The sequence below is a fragment of the Somniosus microcephalus genome, unplaced genomic scaffold (assembly GCF_052327205.1).
Source record: "Somniosus microcephalus isolate GS21.2 unplaced genomic scaffold, FLI_Smic_1.0 scaffold7, whole genome shotgun sequence".
In the NCBI taxonomy this organism is placed as follows: Eukaryota; Metazoa; Chordata; class Chondrichthyes; order Squaliformes; family Somniosidae; genus Somniosus; species Somniosus microcephalus.
In genome coordinates this window covers 1,672,437-1,691,860 of record NW_028225194.1, presented here as the reverse complement: position 1 = coordinate 1,691,860, position 19,424 = coordinate 1,672,437, and the positions used below count along the sequence as shown (strand labels likewise).

The window sequence follows — 19,424 nt, the reverse complement described above, 5'->3', positions numbered from 1 at the left end:
GGCGCCACCGAATTTCCCCCTAAGAGTCTAAATGGGCTGGAGGAGCAGAGGGATCCAGGGATACAGATACACAAATCACTAAAAGTAGCGACACACGTTAATAAGGCCATTAAAAAAAAAGCACTGGGGTACATTCCTAAAGGAGCCTTCTGTTCCGTGGCTAGGAGCTCTGAACCATGGCAGAGAGCGGCTGGGACATGTTTCTCACCCGCCTCGAGATTAACCCGCACGGCAACTTTGCTGTCAGTGAAGAGAGACAAGAAAGACTAAAGTGCCGTTTGCCCCTCTCAGTGTGGCCCTGAAGGACTGTGTCCAGGCTGGAGTTCTGTTCCTGCTGTACAATCCTCCCCCAGATTGTCCTTTCTGAGCTCCAGCCAGGTGATGCTAAACACTCAGGTGGGAAAGAAGGAAATCTACAATAATGTGTTTAAAACAAAGCTCGTTTATTTGACATCTATCCAGAATATTAAACTCCAGCCCAGTTATAGGGGTTATTAACATCAGCAGAAACAAACCCCAACTGTCAGAATGAATATGGTTCAGTCCTGAATGTGATTAACAGCAGCAATAACAGCAGAATCCAACCCCTGCAGTCACTTGTGAACTCGCTGGTGTGTCAGCAGGTTGGATGACTCAGTGAATCCCTTCCCACACTCAGAGCAGGTGAACGGCCTCTCCCCAGTGTGAACTCGCTGGTGTCTCAGCAGGTCGGATGCCAGAGTGAATCCCTTCCCACACTCAGAGCAGGTGAATGGCCTCTCCACAGTGTGAACTTGTTGATGTGTCAGCAGTTTGGATGCCAGAGTGAATCCCTTCCCTCACACGGAGCAGGTGAACGGTCTCTCCCCAGTGTGAACTCGCTGGTGATTCAGCAGCTTGGATGAATTAGTGAATCCCTTCCCACACTCAGAGCAGGTGAACGCCCTCTCCCCAGTGTGAACTCGCTGGTGATTCAGCAGGTTGGATGAATTAATGAATCCCTTCCCACACTCAGAGCAGGTGAACGGCCTCTCCCCAGTGTGAACTCGCTGGTGATTCAGCAGGTTGGATGAATTAATGAATCCCTTCCCACACTCAGAGCAGGTGAACGCCCTCTCCCCGGTGTGAACTCGCCGGTGTATCAGCAGATTGGATGAATTAGTGAATCTCTTCCCACACTCAGAGCAGGTGAACGGTCTCGCTCCAGTGTGAACTCGCTGGTGTCTCAGCAGGTTGGATGAATTAGTGAATCCCTTCCCACACTCAGAGCAGGTGAACGGTCTCTCCCCGGTGTGAACACGCTGGTGTGTCTGAAGTTCAGATGACTGAGTGAATCCCTTCCCACACTCAGAGCAGGTGAATGGCCACTCCCCGGTGTGAACTCGCTGGTGTGTCAGTAGGTGGGATGACTGAGTGAATCCCTTCCCACACTCAGAGCAGGTGAACGGTCTCTCCCCGGTGTGAACTCGCTGGTGTCTCAGTAGGTGGGATGACTGAGTGAATCCCTTCCCACACTCAGAGCAGGTGAACTGCCTCTCCCCGGTGTGACTGTGCTTGTGTCTCGATAGGCCAGAGGATCGGCTGAAGCCTCGTCCACACACAGAACATGTGAACGGTTTCTCCCCACTGTGAACGGTGCTTTTTGCTTCCATGTTCAGAGGCCGATGATATTCAGATCCGATGAGTCGAGTGACTCTGTCAGATCTTGAAGTGATGTTTGGTTTGAGCTTACCGTCTGTAAATCCTCCCCTTCCAGTGCCTTGAAAAATGAATTTAAAACAGGGAGTGTGAGAGACAACCCACAAGAAAACAAAGGCAGGTTGTGAAACTGAGCTCAATGAATCTGGTCAATTGTGGGCCGGCACTAGAAAAAAGTGACCATGAAAGCTGCCAGATTGTCATAAAAACCCAACTGGTTCACTGATGTCCCTCAGGGAAGGGAATCCGCCACCTGGTCTGGGCCTACACAAGACTCTGGCCTCTATGGGAGGAGAGAGAGAGAGGGAGAGGTGGGAGGGGGAGGGGGCGAAGGAAAGGAACCTTATACATCTGCAACTCGACCAGAACTTTGATAGAACCTCCAAAACCCACAACCTCAAAGGACAAGGGCAGCTGTTGTATGGGAGCACCATCACCTCCAAGTTCCCCTCCAAGTCACACGTCATCCTGACTCAGATATATTCATCGTTGCTGGGTCATAATCCTGGAACTCCTTACCGAACAACATTGTGGGAATACCTTCACCACACGGACTGCAGTAGTTCAAGAAGGTGACTCACCACCCCCTTCTCAACGGGAAACTGGGGATTGGCAATATTTGCTGCTCTTGCTAGCGACTCCCACATCCCAAGAATGAATTGAAACAAATCTGTAGATGTAAACTGGATTAGAAGCCTGTACAGAAATATTGTTCCTAAAACAATACTCTTTTACATTGTATGGACAGTGTCTGTGTAACAACCTGATCTCCCCTAGAATCCACCTCCTTTGACAGTCTCACATTGGAAATTGTTGGGTCCTCCTGGGCTCAGAAGTACTGGGGGTTAAACCCAGCAGCTTCTCCTCCATCTCCACTCCAGCTCAAACTGAAGCATAGAAACACAGAAGATAGGAGCAGGAGTAGGCCATTCGGCCCCTTGAGCCTGCTCCATCATTCAATGCGATCATGGCTGATCATCCAAGTTCAGTACCCAGTCCCTGCTTTCTCCCCATACCCCTTGATCCCTTTAGCCTTAAGAAATATATCCAACTCCTTCTTGACTATATTTAATGTATTGGCCTCTACTGCCTTCTGTGGTAGAGAATTCCACAGGTTCACCACTCTCTGGGTGAAGAAATTCCTCCTCATTTCTGTCCTAAATGGCCTACCCCTTATCCTTAGACTGTGACCCCTGGTTCTGGACTCCCCGACCATCGGGAACATCCTTCCTGCATCCAGTCTGTCCAGTCCTGTCAGAATTTTATAAGTTTCAATGAGATCCCCTCTCATTCTTCTAAACTCCAGCGAGTACAAGCCCAATTGTCCCAATCTCTCCTCATACGTCATTCCTGCCATCCCAGGTATCAGCCTGGTGAATCTTCACTGAACTCCTTCCACGGGAGGAACATCCTTCCTCAGATAAGGCGACCAAAACTCCACACAATACTCAAGATGTGGTCTCACCAAGGCCCTGTACAATTGCAGCAAGACATCCTTGTTCCTGTACTCAAACCCTCTCGCTATGAAGGCCAACATACCATTTGCCTTCTTAACCGCCTACTGCACCTGCATGCTTACCTTCAGTGACTGGTGCACAAGGACACCCAGGTCTCGTTGCACTTCCCCTTCTCCCAATCTATTGCCATTCAGATGATAATCTGCCTTCCTGTTTTGGCCACCAAAGTGGATAACCTCACATTTATCCACGTTATATTGCATCTGCCATGCTTCTGCCCAATCACCCAACCTGTCCAAATCATCCTGTAGTTTCTCGGCATCCTCCTCACAGCACACACGCCCACCCAGCTTTGTGTCGTCTGCAAATTTGGAGATATTACATCTAGTTCCCTTGTCTAGATCATTAATATATATATTGTGAATAGCTGGGTTCCAAGGACCGATCCCTGCGGTACCCCACTAGTCACTGCCTGCCGCTCGGAAAAAGACCCGTTTATTCCAACTCTTTGCTTTCTGTCTGCCAACCAGTTCTCTATCCAAGTCAATACCTTGCCCCCAATCCCATGTGCCTTAACTTTACACGCTAATCTCTTATGCGGGACCTTATCGAAAGCCTTCTGAAAGTCCAAATACACCACATCCACTGGTTCTCCCTTATCTATTTTCCCAGTTACATCCTCAACAATGAAGCAACAAAAAGACCTCCACAGGCGGCCAGGGACCTACCTTCCGTCAGCCTGAAATAAAACCCTTCCCGACAGCCGCTGACTAATGGCGGCCGCAGCACCCACAATCCCCCGTGCCCCAGAAACCGCTCTATCCAATGCGCTGATTTCCCCGCTGAGAGTGCGCATGCCGCCCGGGGCCGTGGGCCATTCTGGGAGCCTGGCTCCTGTCCTTTGGCCCGAGTCGGACTTGGTGGAACCGGCTGAAGAAACCGGGAAGCGGCGGCTCGGATGGGGGAGGCGCTGCACTCTGGGTTTCCTGGTGCCGGGGCTCTGGCCGCACGTCCGCTGGGCCCGGCCGCTCTGATTCTGATTGAGGTTTTTGATGAGGTAACAGAGAGGGTTGATGAGGGCAATGCGGTTAACATGGTGCACATGGATTTCCAAAAGGCGTTCAACAAGTGCCACATGATAGGCTTGCCAGCAAAGTTGAAGCCCATGGAATAAAAGGGACAGTGGCAACATGGATACAAAATTGGCAAAGTGACAGGAAACAGAGAGTAGTGGTGAATGGTTGTTTTTCGGACTGGAGGAAGGTATACAGTGGTGTTCCCCAGGGATCGGTACTAGGACCACTGCTTTACTTGATATATATTAATGACTTAGACTTGGGGTACAGGGCACAATTTCAAAATTTGCAGATGACAGAAAACTTGGAAGTGTAGTGAACAGTGAGGAGGATAGTGATAGATTTCAAGAAGACATAGACAGGCTGGTGGAATGGGCGGACACATGGGAGCTGAAATTTAATGCAGAAAAGTGCAAAGTGATACATTTTGGTAGGAAGAACCAAGTGAGGCAATATAAACTAAAGGGTACAATTCTAAAGTGTGTGCATGAACAGAGAGACCTGGGGGTATGTGTGCACAAATCATTGAAGGTGGCAGGGCAGGTTGAGAAAGCAGTTAAAAAAGCATATGGGATCCTGGACTTTATAAATAGAGGCAGAGTCCAAAGGCAAGGAAGTTATGGTGAACCTTTATAAAACACTTGTTCGGTCTCATCTGGAGTATTGTGTTCAATTCTGGGCACCGCACTTTAGGAAGGATGTGAAGGCCTCAGAGGGGGTGCAGAAAAGATTTACAAGAGTGGTTCCAGGGATAAGGGATGAGGGACTTCAGTTATGTGGATAGACTCGAGAAGCTGGGGTGGTTCTCCTTACAGCAGAGAAGGTAGAGAGGAGATTTGATAGAGGTGTTCAAAATCATGATGGGTCTGGACAGAGTAGAAACTGTTCCCATTGGCGGTAGGGTCGAGAACCAGAGGACACAGATTTAAGGTGATTGGCAGAAGAACGAAAGAACGAAGTTGCGAGGTGAGGCCCGATCAGAGCATCGGACCTGTGAAGGGGCAGTGACCGGCAGAGCTTAAAAGCGGCGGCAGTGCGAGGTGAGGCCCGACCAAATCAACAGCAGAGGAGAGAGGTAAAAAGTAATCAGAGTGTGACGTCACCAGGGAGCAGGTAAGTGATTGGTTGGTGAGTATTTCTCTTTTTTAAACTTTAACTCTGTAGTTTATAGTTACTAGGGTCTTTTCTGGTGTAGCAGGGACTGTTGGTAGACTATACAAGCACCTTAGAGATAATTTTAATTGGTGGTAGTAAATTAATTTAAATTAAGTAAAGGGAAGGTCATGCCAGGTGAGCCCAGCCCCGTGATATGCTCCTCTTGCTCTATGTGGGAATTCAGGGACCCCGGTGCCCCTGATGACCACGTGTGCCAGAGATGCATCCATCTGCAGCTACTAGCAGACCGCATTGAGGCGCTGGAGCTGCGGGTGGATGGGTTGTTGAGCATTCACGATGCTGAGAGGGTCGTGGATAGCACGTTTAGTGAGTTGGTCACACCGCAGGGAAGGGCTGCACAGGAAGACAGGAAATGGGTGACCACCAGGCGGAGCAATAGAAGCAGGCAGGTAGTGCAGGAGACCCCTGTGACCATTCCCCTCTCAAACAAGTATACCGCTTTGGATACTGTTGGGGGGGATGACTCACCAGGGGAAGGCAGCAGCAGCCAACTTGCTGGCACTGGGGGTGCTCCTGCTGCCCAGGAAGGGGGGGAAAAAGAGTGGGAGAGCAATAGTGGTAGGGGATTCTATAGTAAGGGGAACAGATAGGCGTTTCTGTGGCCATAGACGTGAATCCAGGATGGTTTGTTGCCTCCCTGGTGCCAGGGTCAAGGATATCACTGAGCGGCTGCAGGGCATTCTGGAGGGGGAGGGTGAACAGCCAGAGGTCGTGGTCCACATTGGTACCAACGACATAGGTAAAAAGAGGGATGAGGTCCTGCAGCAAGAATTTAAGGAGCTAGGTGAAGGATTAAAGAGCAGGACCTCAAAGGTTGTAATCTCTGGATTACTCCCCGTGCCACGTGCTAGTGGGTATAGGAATAGGAAGATAGAACAGATGAATGCGTGGCTAAAGGGATGGTGCAGGGGGGAGGGCTTTAGTTTCCTGGATCACTGGGTCTGCTTCTGGGAAAGGTGGGACTTGTACAAGTCGGACGGTTTACACCTGAACCAGAGGGGAACCAATATCCCTGCGGGGAGGTTTGCTAGCACTGCTGGGGGGGGTTTAAACTAACTTGGCAGGGGGATGGGGTACAGAGTGGAGCTATAGTAGGGGGTGATTTACAGCCAAATACAGAGGAAAAAACAAGTCAGCTGGGAAGGCAGAGCAAATATGTGAAGGCAAAAGGGAATATGGCAGGGCTGGAAGGCATTTATTTTAATGCAAGGAGTCTTGCAAATAAGGTGGATGAACTGAAGTTGTTGTTGAACACATGGGAGTACGATATTGTTGCTATCACGGAGGCATGGTTGAGGGAGGGTCAGGACTGGCAGCTCAATATTCCGGGGTATAGAATCTTCAGGCGAGACAGAGGGGGGTGTAAAAGGGGAGGGGGTGTTGCAATATTAATTAAGGAGTCAATTACTGCTGTAAGGAGGGAAGATATATTAGCGGGTTCCTCTAATGAGGCCATATGGGTAGAACTTAAAAACAAAAAGGGGGCAAGCACTTTGCTGGGAGTGTACTATAGGCCCCTAAACAGTCAGGGGGAGATAGAGGAACAGATATGTAGGCAAATCTCAGAGAAGTGCGAAAATAATAGGGTAATAATAGTGGGGGATTTCAACTTCCCCAATATAAATTGGGATAGTCAGAGTGTGAAAGGCTTAGAGGGTGCAGAATTCTTAAAGTGCATCCAGGAGAGCTTTTTGAGCCAACATGTAGAAAGTCCTACAAGAGAGGGGGCGGTACTGGACCTAATTCTGGGGAATGTAGCCGGGCAAGTGGTGGAAGTATCAGTAGGAGAGCATTTTGGCGACAGTGACCATAATTCGGTGAGATTTAAGGTGGTCATGGAAAAAGACAAAGACGGCCCGGAAATAAGGGTTCTAAATTGGGGGAAGGCCGATTTTAATATGATAAGGCAGGATCTGGCCAAAGTGGACTGGGAGCAGCTACTTATAGGAAAATCCACATCAAAACAGTGGGAGACTTTCAGAAGGGAAATAGAGAGAGTACAGCGCCAACATGTTCCTGTAAAGGTCAAGGGTGGGACCAACAAGCAAAGGGAACCTTGGATGACAAGGGATATACAAAAATGCATTAGAAATAAAAGGGGGGCTTTTGGCAGTTACAAAAGACTAAAGACGGAAGAAGCCCTAGAGGAGTATAAAAAGTGCAGGGGCATACTTAAAAAAGAAATTAGGAGGGCGAGGAGGGGCCATGAAATAACACTGGCGAGCAAAATAAAGGAAAATCCTAAGATGTTTTATAAGTATATTAAGGGCAAGAGGATAACCAGGGAAAGGGTAGGGCCCATTAGGGACCAAAGTGGCAATCTGTGTGTAGAGCCAGATGATGTAGGCGGGGTTTTAAATGAATTTTTTGCATCTTGTGTTCACTATGGAGAAAGACGATGCAGACATAGAAATCGGGCAAGGGGACTGTGACATACTTGAACATATTAGCATCGAGAGGGAGGAGGTGCTAGTGGTTTTAGCAGGCCAAAAAGTGGATAAATCCCCAGGCCCGGACGAGATGTATCCCAGGCTGCTGTGGGAGGCAAAGGAGGAGATTGCAGGGGCTCTGACACAAATTTTCAGAACCTCTCTGGCCACAGGGGATGTACCAGAGGACTGGAGAACAGCTAATGTAGTACCATTATACAAGAAGGGTAGCAGGGATAAACCAGGGAATTACAGGCCAGTGAGCCTAACATCTGTGGTAGGGAAATTATTGGAAAAAATTCTGAGGGACAAAATTAGTCTCCACTTGGAGAGGCAAGGATTAATCGGGGATAGTCAGCATGGCTTTGTCAAGGGTAAATCATGTCTGACAAATCTGATTGAATTTTTCGAGGGGGTGACTAGGGGGGTGGATGAGGGAAATGCTGTGGATGTGGTTTACATGGACTTCAGTAAAGCCTTTGACAAAGTCCCGCATAGGAGACTGGTCAAGAAGGTAAGAGCCCATGGGATCCAGGGTGCCTTGGCGCGTTGGATCCTAAACTGGCTGAGTGGCAGGAGGCAGAGGGTGATGGTCGAAGGTTGCTTTTGTGACTGGAAGCCTGTGTCCAGTGGGGTACCTCAGGGATCGGTGCTGGGTCCCTTGTTGTTTGTGATCTACATAGATGATTTGGATGAGAATGTAAACGGTATGATCAGCAAGTTCGCAGATGACACGAAAATTGGTGGGGTGGTCAATTGCGAGGAGGAAAGCCTCAGGCTACAGGACGATATAAACGGGTTGGTCAGATGGGCGGAAAAGTGGCAAATGGAATTTAACCCTGAAAAGTGCGAGGTGATGCATTATGGACGGACAAATAAGGCAAGGGAATACACAATGAGTGGTAGGACCCTAGGAAGTACAGAGGGTCAGAGGGACCTTGGTGTACATGTACATAGATCCCTGAAGGCAGCGGAACAGGTAGATAAGGTGGTTAAAAAGGCATATGGGATACTTGCCTTCATTAGCCGAGGCATAGAATATAAGAGCAGGGAGGTTATGATGGAGCTGTACAAAACGCTGGTGAGGCCACAGCTGGAGTACTGTGTGCAGTTCTGGTCGCCTCACTATAGGAAGGATGTGATTGCTTTGGAGAGGGTGCAGAGAAGATTCACCAGGATGTTACCTGGGATGGAGCGCCTCAGCTATGAAGAAAGACTAAACAGGCTGGGGTTGTTTTCCTTGGAGCAAAGAAGGCTGAGGGGGGACCTGATTGAGGTATACAAAATGATGAGGGGCATAGATAGGGTAGACAAAGAGGAACTTTTCCCCTTAGTAGGGGGGTCAATAACAAGGGGGCATAGATTCAGGGTAAGGGGCAGGAGATTTAGAGGGGATTTGAGGAGGAACTTTTTCACCCAGAGGGTGGTTGGAATGTGGAACTCAATGCTCAAAAGGGTGGTAGAGGCAGGAACCGTCACAACATTCAAGAAGCATTTGGATGAGCACTTGAAATGCCATTGCATACAAGGCTATGGACCAAATGCTGGAAAATGGGATTAGACTGGACAGGGATGGATGGGCAGCGCAGACACGATGGGCCGAAGGGCCTCTTTCTGTGCTGTATAACTCTATGACTCTATGAGGAAAAAAAAATTTATGCAGCGAGTGGTTAGGATCTGGAATGCACTGCCTGAAAGGGTGGTGGAGGCAGATTCAATCACCGCTTTCAAAAGGGAATTGGATAAGTGCCTGAAGTAAAGAAATGTGCAGGGTTACGGGGAAAGGGCGGGGAGTGGGACTCGCTGAAGTGGTCTTGCAGAGAGCCGGCACGGGCTCGACGGGCTGAATGGCCTCCTTCTGTGCTGTAACCATTCTATGATTCTATAAAATATTAGAAAGTTTGTTCCACAGAAGCACCAGGTTTATCTGCTTTTATTGATGAATTTAAAAAGTCTCTATTAAAACTTGAGCCAGTGTGTTGTGAGCCAAAGAGCCTTGTGTCCAATGAGGGGAATAAAGGCCCACAGCCTCCCCTGGCCCCGGGCCCTGAACAAGGGACTGGAGAAACTCGCTGCCCTGTGGATCAGACAATCAGCCGGCGCTAGGGCCGCCCCTCGGGCTACCCGATTGGTTGGAGGACCCGCCACCGGCTCGCTCCTCCAGCCCGTCTGTCAATCAACCATCAGCCAGAAGAGGTCGCTGGTGAGATCAGTGAAGAAAGAAAGACTTGCATTTCTATAGCGCCTTGCACCACCACCGGACGACCCAAAGTGCTTTACAGCCAATGAAGTACTTTTGAAGTGTAGTCACTGTTGTAATGTAAGAAATGCAGCAGTCAAATAGCGCACAGCAAGCTCCCACAAACAGCAATGTGATAATGACCAGATAATCTATCTTTTTGTTAACTCTGTTTCTCTCTCTACGGATGTTGCCTGGCCTGCTGAGTGTTTCCAGCATTTCCTGTTGTTATTTCAGACTTCCAGCATCCGCAGTATTTTGCTATTATCCTTTTGTTACATTGATTGAGAGATAAACATTGGCTCGGACACCGGGGATATTTCCCCTGCTCTTTCCCACATTACAACAGTGACTACACCTCAAAAGTACTTCATTGGCTGTAAAGCACTTCAAGACGTCTGCTGGTCATGAAAGCATTATATAAATGCAAGTCTTTCTTTCTCAAAATAATGTCATGGGATCTTTTACATCCACCTGAGAGAGCAGACAGGGCCTCAGTTTAATGTCTCATCCGAAAGACGCCACCTCTGACAGTGCCTCAGTACTGCACTGGAGTGTCAGCCTGGATTTTTGTGCTCAAGTCTCTGGAGTGGGACTTGAACCCACAACCATACGCCTCAGAGGCAAGAGTGCTACCATAGAGTCATTGATTTATACAGCACAGAAAGGGGCCCTTCGGCCCATCGTGTCTGCGCCGGCCACCAAGCCCTGTCTATTCTAATCCCATTTTCTAGCACTGGGTCCGTAGCCTTGGATGCTATGGCGTTTCAAGTGCTCATCTAAATGCTTCTTGAATGTTGTGAGGGTTCCTGCCTCTAACACCCTTTCAGGCAGTGAGTTCCAGATTCCAACCACCCTCTGGGTGAAAAAGCTTTTCCTCAAATCCCCTCTAAACATCCTGCCCCTTACCTTGAATCTATGCCCCCTGGCTATTGACCCCTCTACTAAGGGGAAATGTTCTTTTCTATCTACCCTATCTATTCCCCTCATAATTTTGTACACCTCAATCAGGTCCCCCTCAGCCTTCTCTGCTCTAAGGAAAACAACCCCAGCCTGTCCAGTCTCTCTTCATAGCTGAAGCGCTCCAGCCCAGGTAACATCCTGGTGAATCTCCTCTGCACCCTCTCCAATGCAATCACATCCTTCCTATAGTGTGGCGAGCAGAACTGCACACAGTATTCAAGCTGTGGCCTAACTAACATTTTGTACAGCTCCATCATAACCCCCCTGCTCTTATATTCTATGCCTCGGCTAATTAAGGCAAGTATCAGATATGCCTTCTCGCTGTCCTGCTGCCCTCAAGGATCTATGTACATGCACACCAAGGTCCCTCTGATCCTCTGTCCTTCCTAGGGTTCGACCATTCATTGTGTATTCCCTTGTTAGTCCTCCCAAAATGCATCACCTCACACTTTTCAGGGTTAAATTCCATTTGCCACTGTGCTGCCCATCCAACCAACCCATCTATATTCTCCTGTAGCCTGAGGCTTCCCTCCTCGCTATTTACCACTCCACCAATTTTCATGTCATCTGCGAACTTACTGATCATACCTCCTTACATTCATATCTAAATCCTTAATGTACACTACAAACAGCAAAGGACCCAGCACCGATCCCTGCGTTACACCAGTGGACACAGGCTTCCAGTCACAAAAACAACCTTCGACCATCACCCTCTGCCTCCTGCCACTAAGCCAATTTTGGATCCAATGTGCCAAATTGCCCTGGATCCCATGGGCTCTTACCTTCTTGACCAGTCTCCCATGTGGGACTTTGTCAAAAGCCTGACTGAAGTCCATGTAGACTACATCAACTGGACTGCCCTCATCCACACACCTAGTCACCCCCATTGAAAAATTCAGTCAAATTGGTTAGACATGATCTCCCCCTGACAATGCCATGCTGACTATCCTTGATTAATCCTTGCCTCTCCAAGTGGAGACTAATTCTGTCCCTCAGAATTTTTTCCAATAATTTCCCTACCACTGATGTTCGGCTCACTGGCCTGTAATTCCCTGGTTTATCCCTACTACTACCCTTCTTGAATAATGGTACTACGTTAGCTGTTCTCCAGTCCTCTGGCACCTCCCCTGTGGTCAGAGAGGTTCTGAAAATTTGTGTCAGAGCCCCTGCAATCTCCTCCCTTGCCTCACACAGCAGGCTGGGATACATCTCGTCTGGGCCTGGGGGTTTATCCACTTTTAAGCCTGCTAAAACCACTAGTACCTCCTCCCTCTCAATACTAATTTGTTCAAGTATATCACAATCCCCCCTGCCTGATTTCTATGCCTGCATCGTCCTTCTCCATAGTGAACACAGATGCAAAATATTAATTTAAAACCTCACCTTCATCTTCTGGCTCTACACACAGATTGCCACTTTGGTCCCTAATGGGCTCTACTCTTTCCCTGGTTATCCACTTGCCCTTAATATACTAATAAAACACCGTGGGATTTTCCTTTATTTTGCCTGCCAGTGTTTTTTCATGACCCCTCTTCGTTCTCCTAATTTCTTTTTTAAGTACCCCCCTGCACTTTCTATTCTCCTCTAGGGCTTCTAGTGTTTTTAGTCCTTTGTATCTGCCAAAAGCCTCCCTTTTTTTCCTAATCCATTCTTGTATGTCCCTTGACATCCAAGGTTCCCTGGGCTTGTTGGTCCCACCCTTGACCTTTACAGGAACATGTTGGCGTTGTACTCTCTCTATTTCCTTTCTGAAAGACTCCCACTGCTCTGATGTGGATTTTCCTACAAGTAGTTGATCCCAGTCCACTTTGGCCAGATCCTGCCTTATCATATTAAAATTGGCCTTCCCCCAATTTAGATCCTTTATTTCTGGTCCATCTTTGTCCTTTTCCATAACTACTTTAAATCTCACCGAATTATGGTCACTGTCACCAAAATGCTCTCCTACTAACCCTTCTCCCACTTGCCCGGCCACATTCCCTCGAATTAGGTCCAGTACCGCCCCTCTCTTGTAGGACTTTCTACATGTTGGCTGAAAAAGCTCTCCTGGATGCACTTTAAGAATTCCACACCCTCTAAGCCTTTCACACTCTGACTATCCCAGTTAATATTGGGGAAGTTGAAATCCCCAACAATTACTACCCTATTATTTCTACACCTCTGAGATTTGCCGACATATCTGTTCCTCTATCTCCCCCTTACTGTATGGGGGCCTATAGTACACTCCCAGCAAAGTGCTTGCCCCCTTTTTGTTTTTAAGTTCTACCCATATGGCCTCATTAGAGGAACCTGCTAAGGTATCATCCCTCCTTATAGCAGAAATTGACTCCTTGATTAATATTACTAACCTGATTTTTGGTCAACTCTTGGCGTATTCACGTTTAATAAGTCTCCGGGAGAAGGAATCGCTTCACTTGTACTGGTTCCTGGGGCCTGATCACCTTCCCCAGGAGCAGAGCCTTGACCCTGACTTTATTCACTTGTACTGGTTCCTGGGGCCTGATCACCTTCCCCAGGAGCAGGGCCTTGATTCTGGGGGTGTTTTATTGCACCGCATGGTGTACTTGAGAAGAGCCCCATCAGGGCGAGTGCAGGAGGGTCAGGGGGCGAGTGTGGGAGGGTCAGGGGGCGAGTGCGGGAGGGTCAGGGGGCGAGTGCGGGAGCGTCCATCTCCAGGACCAGTGTGTATCTGAGTCAATGGGACTCTCTCTGACCTTTCTCCCAAGTCCATCTCCAGGACCAGTGTGTATCTGAGTCAATGGGACTCTCTCTGACCTTTCTCCCCAGTCCATCTCCAGGACCAGTGTGTATCTGAGTCAATGGGACTCTCTGACCTTTCTCCCCAGTCCATCTCCAGGACCAGTGTGTATCTGAGTCAATGGGACTCTCTCTGACCTATCTCCCCAATCCATCCCCAGGACCAGTGTGTATCTGAGTCAATGGGACTCTCTCTGACCTTTCTCCCAAGTCCATCTCCAGGACCAGTGTGTATCTGAGTCAATGGGACTCTCTCTGACCTTTCTCCCCAGTCCATCTCCAGGACCAGTGTGTATCTGAGTCAATGGGACTCTCTGACCTTTCTCCCCAGTCCATCTCCAGGACCAGTGTGTATCTGAGTCAATGGGACTCTCTCTGACCTTTCTCCCCAGTCCGTCTCCAGGACCAGTGTGTATCTGAGTCAATGGGACTCTTTCTGACCTTTCTCCCTGGTCCATCTCCAGGACCAGTGTGTATCTGAGTCAATGGGACTCTCTCAGACCTTTCTCCCCAGTCCATCTACAGAACTAGTGTGTATCTGAGTCAATGGGACTCTCTCTGACCTTTCTCCCCAGTCCATCTCAAGGACCAGTGTGTATCTGAGTCAATGGGACTCTCTCTGACCTTTCTCCCCAGTCCATCTCAAGGACCAGTGTGTATCTGAGTCAATGGGACTCTCTCTGACCTTTCTCCCCAGTCCATCTCCAGGACCAGTGTGTATCTGAGTCAATGGGGCTCTCTCTGACCTTTCTCCCCGTTCCATCTCCAGGACCAGTGTGTATCTGAGTCAATAGGACTCTCTCTGACCTTTCTCCCCAGTCCATCTCCAGGACCAGTGTGTATCTGAGTCAATGGGACTCTCTCTGACCTTTCTCCCAATTCCATCTCCAGGACCAGTGTGTATCTGAGTCAATGGGAATCTCTGACCTTTCTCCCCAGTCCATCTCCAGGACCAGTGTGTATCTGAGTCAATGGGACTCTCTCTGACCTTTCTCCCCAGTCCATCACCAGGACCAGTGTGTATCTGAGTCAATGGGACTCTCTCTGACCTTTCTCCCCAGTCCATCACCAGGACCAGTGTGTATCTGAGTCAATGGGACTTTCTCTTACCTTGTTCCACAGTCGATCTCTGGAAGCTCTTTGAATCGGAAGGGTTCTCTCCGGTTGGTGCTCTCACAATCCTGTGCTGGTTCACCTGCTGTCGTTCCTCAGTCTACAATCCCTGTTTACTTCGAGCTGAGCACCTTCCTCAATCACACCATCTCTCACCGGGACATCTATTTGTGGCAAAGCAGAAAATAAGAACAATATTGAAAACGTGAAATAATGTAATGTAGACTTTCAATCTGCTTACTAATAATTCAATTTCAAGGCCGAGTATTTGTTTGATTTTGTGCCTTTCCTCAGATCCCCAGTTGCGGGGCTGTGTGTTCAGTTTGGAGATTTTCCTCAGATCCCCAGTTGCGGGGCTGTGTGTTTAGTTTGGAGATTTTACTCACTGTGAATTTCCGGCCTCCTGAGACTCCCCCATTCTCACTGCTCTGGGCGGAAATGCGCCATTTTCTGTGCGGAGTTACTAACCGGATCGGTGACCCTGTGAGCCTCCCTCGCTGTGATCTAAACTCGGGGCTGAGCAGCCTCTGTCGGGCCGAGTTCCCTCAGTCACAGAGCGGGCCCTGTAATCCGGGCAACCAGCCTGTTTCTGAGCGGCCGGCGCCGCCCGGCCCAGCACACAGCAAACCCAGGATCAGCAGTGGAGCGGCACTGCGCCTGCTCGGGGGGGAGAGAGAGAGAGAGAGAAAGGGAGCGGCACTGCGCCTGCTCGGGAGGGAGAGAGAGAGAGAGAGAGGGAGAAAGGGAGCGGCACTGCGCCTGCGCCGAAGGGAGAGAGAAAGGGAGCGGCACTGCGCCTGCGCCGGAGGGAGCGAGAAAGGGAGCGGCACTGCGCCTGCGCGGGAGAAATAGGCAAGGGAGCGGCACTGCGCCTGCGTGGGAGGGCAAGGAGCGGCACTGCGCCTGCGTGGGAGGGCAAGGAGCGGCACTGCGCCTGCGTGGGAGCGCAAGGAGCGGCACTGCGCCTGCGTGAGAAGGCAAGGAGCGGCACTTGCGTCTGCGCCGGAGTGAGAGCAAGGGAGCGTCACTGCGACTGTGCGGGAGAGAGAGAGAGAGAGAACGGGAGCGGCACTGCGCCGGAGGGAGCGAGAAAGGTAGCGGCACTGCGCCTGCGCGGGAGGGCAATGGAGCGGCACTGCGCCTGCGCGGGAGAAAGAGGCAAGGGAGCGGCACTGCGCCTGCGTGAGAGCAAGGGAGCGTCACTGCGACTGTGCGGGAGAGAGAGAATTGATCCAACTCCACATACCGGGATCGATCCGAGAGAGAGAACGAGGTGCCTGAAGTCTGATACTCACCTTTAAAACCAGCTCTTAATGCAGGGACAGGTGGGAACTTCAGTTACTATTTGAAATATTTAAAAATTAACCAGAGCTGCAATTCTGGTTAGATCCTGTCTCCCAAATAAAAAGGGAATGTTTGTATGGGTCAGGGTGTATATCGTTCTCCCTATGGAATTATTGTCCCAATAAGGAATGGTAGCCGCTCACTCACTTTATACTCGGTTCTTAACATCCGTTCATATTCGGCTCTCCTAACAACGTGTTCATTGAGTGCTGCGCTCACGTTAGGGTTCCGTGTGTTTTGTTTTTCTCTGAAGCCAGTCCTCATCTATATTGAATCACTGATCTGAATATTCGCTCACAGCAAGCCCGCTGCAGTGTTTCTGGATCTGGATTTCTACATGTTGGACAGACAGTTTACCGAAAATGGCTAAATAGTAAGCAGCCCTTTCACAGATACAGTGGGTGGCTCTGAAAAGAGCCTTTGGGTTATTAGATTGAACCTTGTCCATTTTACTTGCTCTTGGAGCTGGCAGTGCTGGTTTTCTTGGGAAGCAGCACCGCCTGGATATTAGGCAGTACCCCGCCCTGAGCGATGGTCACCTTTCCCAGCAGCTTGTTGAGCTCCTTGTCGTTGCGGATGGCCAGCTGCAGGTGTCTGGGGATGATGCGGGTGGTCTTGTTGTCGCGGGCCGCGTTGCCGGCCAGCTCCAGGATTTCAGCGGTCAGATACTCGAGCACAGCAGCCATGTAGACCAGAGCTCCGGCACCCACACGTTCAGCGTAGTTGCCCTTTCGCAGGAGCCTGTGAACACGGCCCACAGGGAACTGCAGTCCGGCCCAGGATGAGCGGGATTTGGTCTTGGCCCGAGCTTTACCGCTGGTTTTTCCTCTTCCAGACATTTCCAAAATCCACTCGTTGAAAGAAATAATGATAAACTCCGCCCACATCTGCCGCCCTTCTACCTTCTGGAGGAATGCAGACAGCAAACTTGTGATTGGTCGCTCTGTGGTGAATTCCATTGGTGTTCTCCGGTGACCAATCACAGTCTGTTTTTCCGCCAATGGCAAGTGTGTGGAAATAACTGTCCTCAACAGTCAGACTGCCAACGATTTTTAATTTCAAAAAGCTCGCCAATATTTTCCTAACCCAGCGAATTAAGTTAATAAATTAACTATTAGCCAAAGATTTCCAGACAGTTTTTTATTCCTTTTGTCTTCTTCCATCTCTCCCTTGCAAATTCCAGGCTGTTACAATCAGGATTAATTCCGGGTTCAATATCGAACTTTAACGGGTGGGATTAAATCCCCATTGATTCTGTAACGGGACACATTCCAGCTCAATCTCTGTAAAAGTGAGGATTCAGATTATCGAGTGATCCTTTGCACAGGCGCTGCTGCGGGAGTGAAACCAGATCTGGGAGTCCTGCTGTGAGAGGAGAAGAGGGACAGAGTGTTCAAACTGACCGCGTTCTGGTCTCTAAGAAACCCCATTCTGGGTTGTGACACTGCAGGAATTCTCTGGTTAATAAAAGGATTGACTCCCAACTGGCATTGAAAAAAATGAAAATGTTTTTGCAGAGATTGAGGTGACTGAAATCAGAGTCTCATCTCGAAAACAAGCTTTTAATTTGTCGGAAGGCGCTGCAAGTGAATGGGTCTGAGATCAAAGGGAAAGAGCGATCAGGGACCGTGTTTGTACTTTACTGGACGGGAAATACAACAGCGACGCTAAGGTTGAATCCGGGCAGTGAAAGTGCTTATCTGAGAATTCAAAACTAAATCTACGGCTGGAACTTCAAACGTTCTCAAACACACTTGTTACGGAAATAATTACAGTAAATTGTGTCTAAAGAGAGATGAGTTTGTGTAGCTCTTTCAGAGAGATTGTGGGTAGCTCTTAAAAGAGCCGTTGTGTTTTGGGTTTGTTCTTTCAGGACAGCGTGGAGTTTTACTTGGAGCTGGTGTATTTGGTCACCGCCTTTGTCCCTTCCGACACAGCGTGCTTGGCCAGCTCCCCGGGCAGCAGCAGGCGCACGGCGGTCTGGATCTCCCGGGAGCTGATGGTGTGCCACTTGTTGTAATGGGCCAGGCGGGAAACCTCACCCGCGATGCGCTCAAAAATCTCATTCACAAACGAGTTCATGATGCCCATGGCCTTGGAGGAGATGCCGGTGTCGGGGTGAACCTGCTTCATCACTTTGTAGATGTAGATGGAGTAACTCTCCTTCCTCGACTTTCTGCGCTTCTTGCCGCCCTTCGCTGCCGGTTTACTGACGGTTTTCTTGGCGCCCTTCTTGGCAACTGGTTTCTTTTCATCAGCCATTCTCAAACTCGATTTCAGACACAAAACGACGCAAACCCGCGCCGGGCTCGGAATATATAGGCAGCCCCACAGTCCTATGCTAATGAGGGATGGGTGAAGGCAATGGTTGTGATTGGCTGCTGAAGAGTGATGTCAAATTCCATTGTTCTGCATCTCTATGATTGGCTTCTTTATGTATCCAATCAGATTGAGATTTTGTCACCAGCACGCCCCCTGTAGTCAGAAAGGTAATTGCAAGAGCATATATCCATTCACCAATTCCCAGACCATTATCTGGGGTCCCAAGCACTTCTTCCGGACGAGACAGCAATTTAGATGTACTTCCTCCAACCAGTGCACTATATTCATGTCTTGCAGTGCGGTCTCCACCACTTTAGTTCAGTATCTGCCCGTCTCTAGTACTGTGAGTGTGTGTATTGGAATAGTTCTGTATTATTCAGTCTCTGGTGATTTATGTAAGTGTTGGAATCATTACCAATCTCAGTCTCTGTTACAGTATGTGCGTGTGGGATCCATTCATTTCCTGTCCGTCACTGATACCATGTGTTAGGGTGGGACTCCATCTGTATCCGTCAGACTCTGGTACCGTGTGTCAGTGTTGGGATTCATTCAGAATCTGTCATTCTCTGGTAGTGTATGTGTGTGTGACATTAATTTTGTATCTGTCTGTCACTGGGATGTGCGAGTTTGAGATTCATTCTGTATCTGTCATTCACTGGGATGGTGTGCATGTCTAAGATTAATTCTGGATCTGTCAGTCTCTGGTACTGAGTGTAGTGTGGGATTCATTCCGTATCTGTCATTCACTGGGATGTTGTGCAAGTCTAAGTCTAAGATGTCAGTCCCTGGTACTGAGTGTGAGTTTCATTCTGTATTTGTCAGTCTCTGGGACTGCATGTTAGTGTCATATTAGTGCTGAATCTGTCAGTCT

General features: G+C 49.1%; 3 protein-coding genes and 1 pseudogene across 3 annotated transcripts in view; 1 reads left to right on the top strand and 3 right to left on the bottom strand.

The window, feature by feature from the left end:
* LOC147084007 (uncharacterized) overlaps window positions 1-19,424 on the top strand; it is a 69,831-nt gene that overhangs the window by 10,889 nt on the left and 39,518 nt on the right. The window lies entirely within an intron of this gene.
* LOC147084011 (uncharacterized) lies at window positions 307-16,655 on the bottom strand (annotated as a pseudogene).
* LOC147084010 (histone H2A type 2-C-like) lies at window positions 16,660-17,949 on the bottom strand. Its single transcript, XM_085979975.1, has one exon. It carries the CDS (start codon window positions 17,188-17,190, stop codon window positions 16,681-16,683), a length of 510 nt encoding a protein of 169 aa, XP_085836101.1. The 5' UTR covers window positions 17,191-17,949; the 3' UTR covers window positions 16,660-16,680.
* Window positions 18,073-18,596, bottom strand: LOC147084009 (histone H2B-like). The gene has a single exon (XM_085979976.1). The coding sequence runs from the start codon at window positions 18,491-18,493 to the stop codon at window positions 18,119-18,121; it is 375 nt and encodes a 124-aa protein (XP_085836102.1). The 5' UTR covers window positions 18,494-18,596; the 3' UTR covers window positions 18,073-18,118.

Bases quoted from the DNA above. Each gene is read 5' to 3' on its own strand.
- LOC147084010 (XM_085979975.1), bottom strand. From the start codon at position 17,190: ATGGAATTCACCACAGAGCGACCAATCACAAGTTTGCTGTCTGCATTC.
- LOC147084009 (XM_085979976.1), bottom strand. From the start codon at position 18,493: ATGGCTGATGAAAAGAAACCAGTTGCCAAGAAGGGCGCCAAGAAAACC.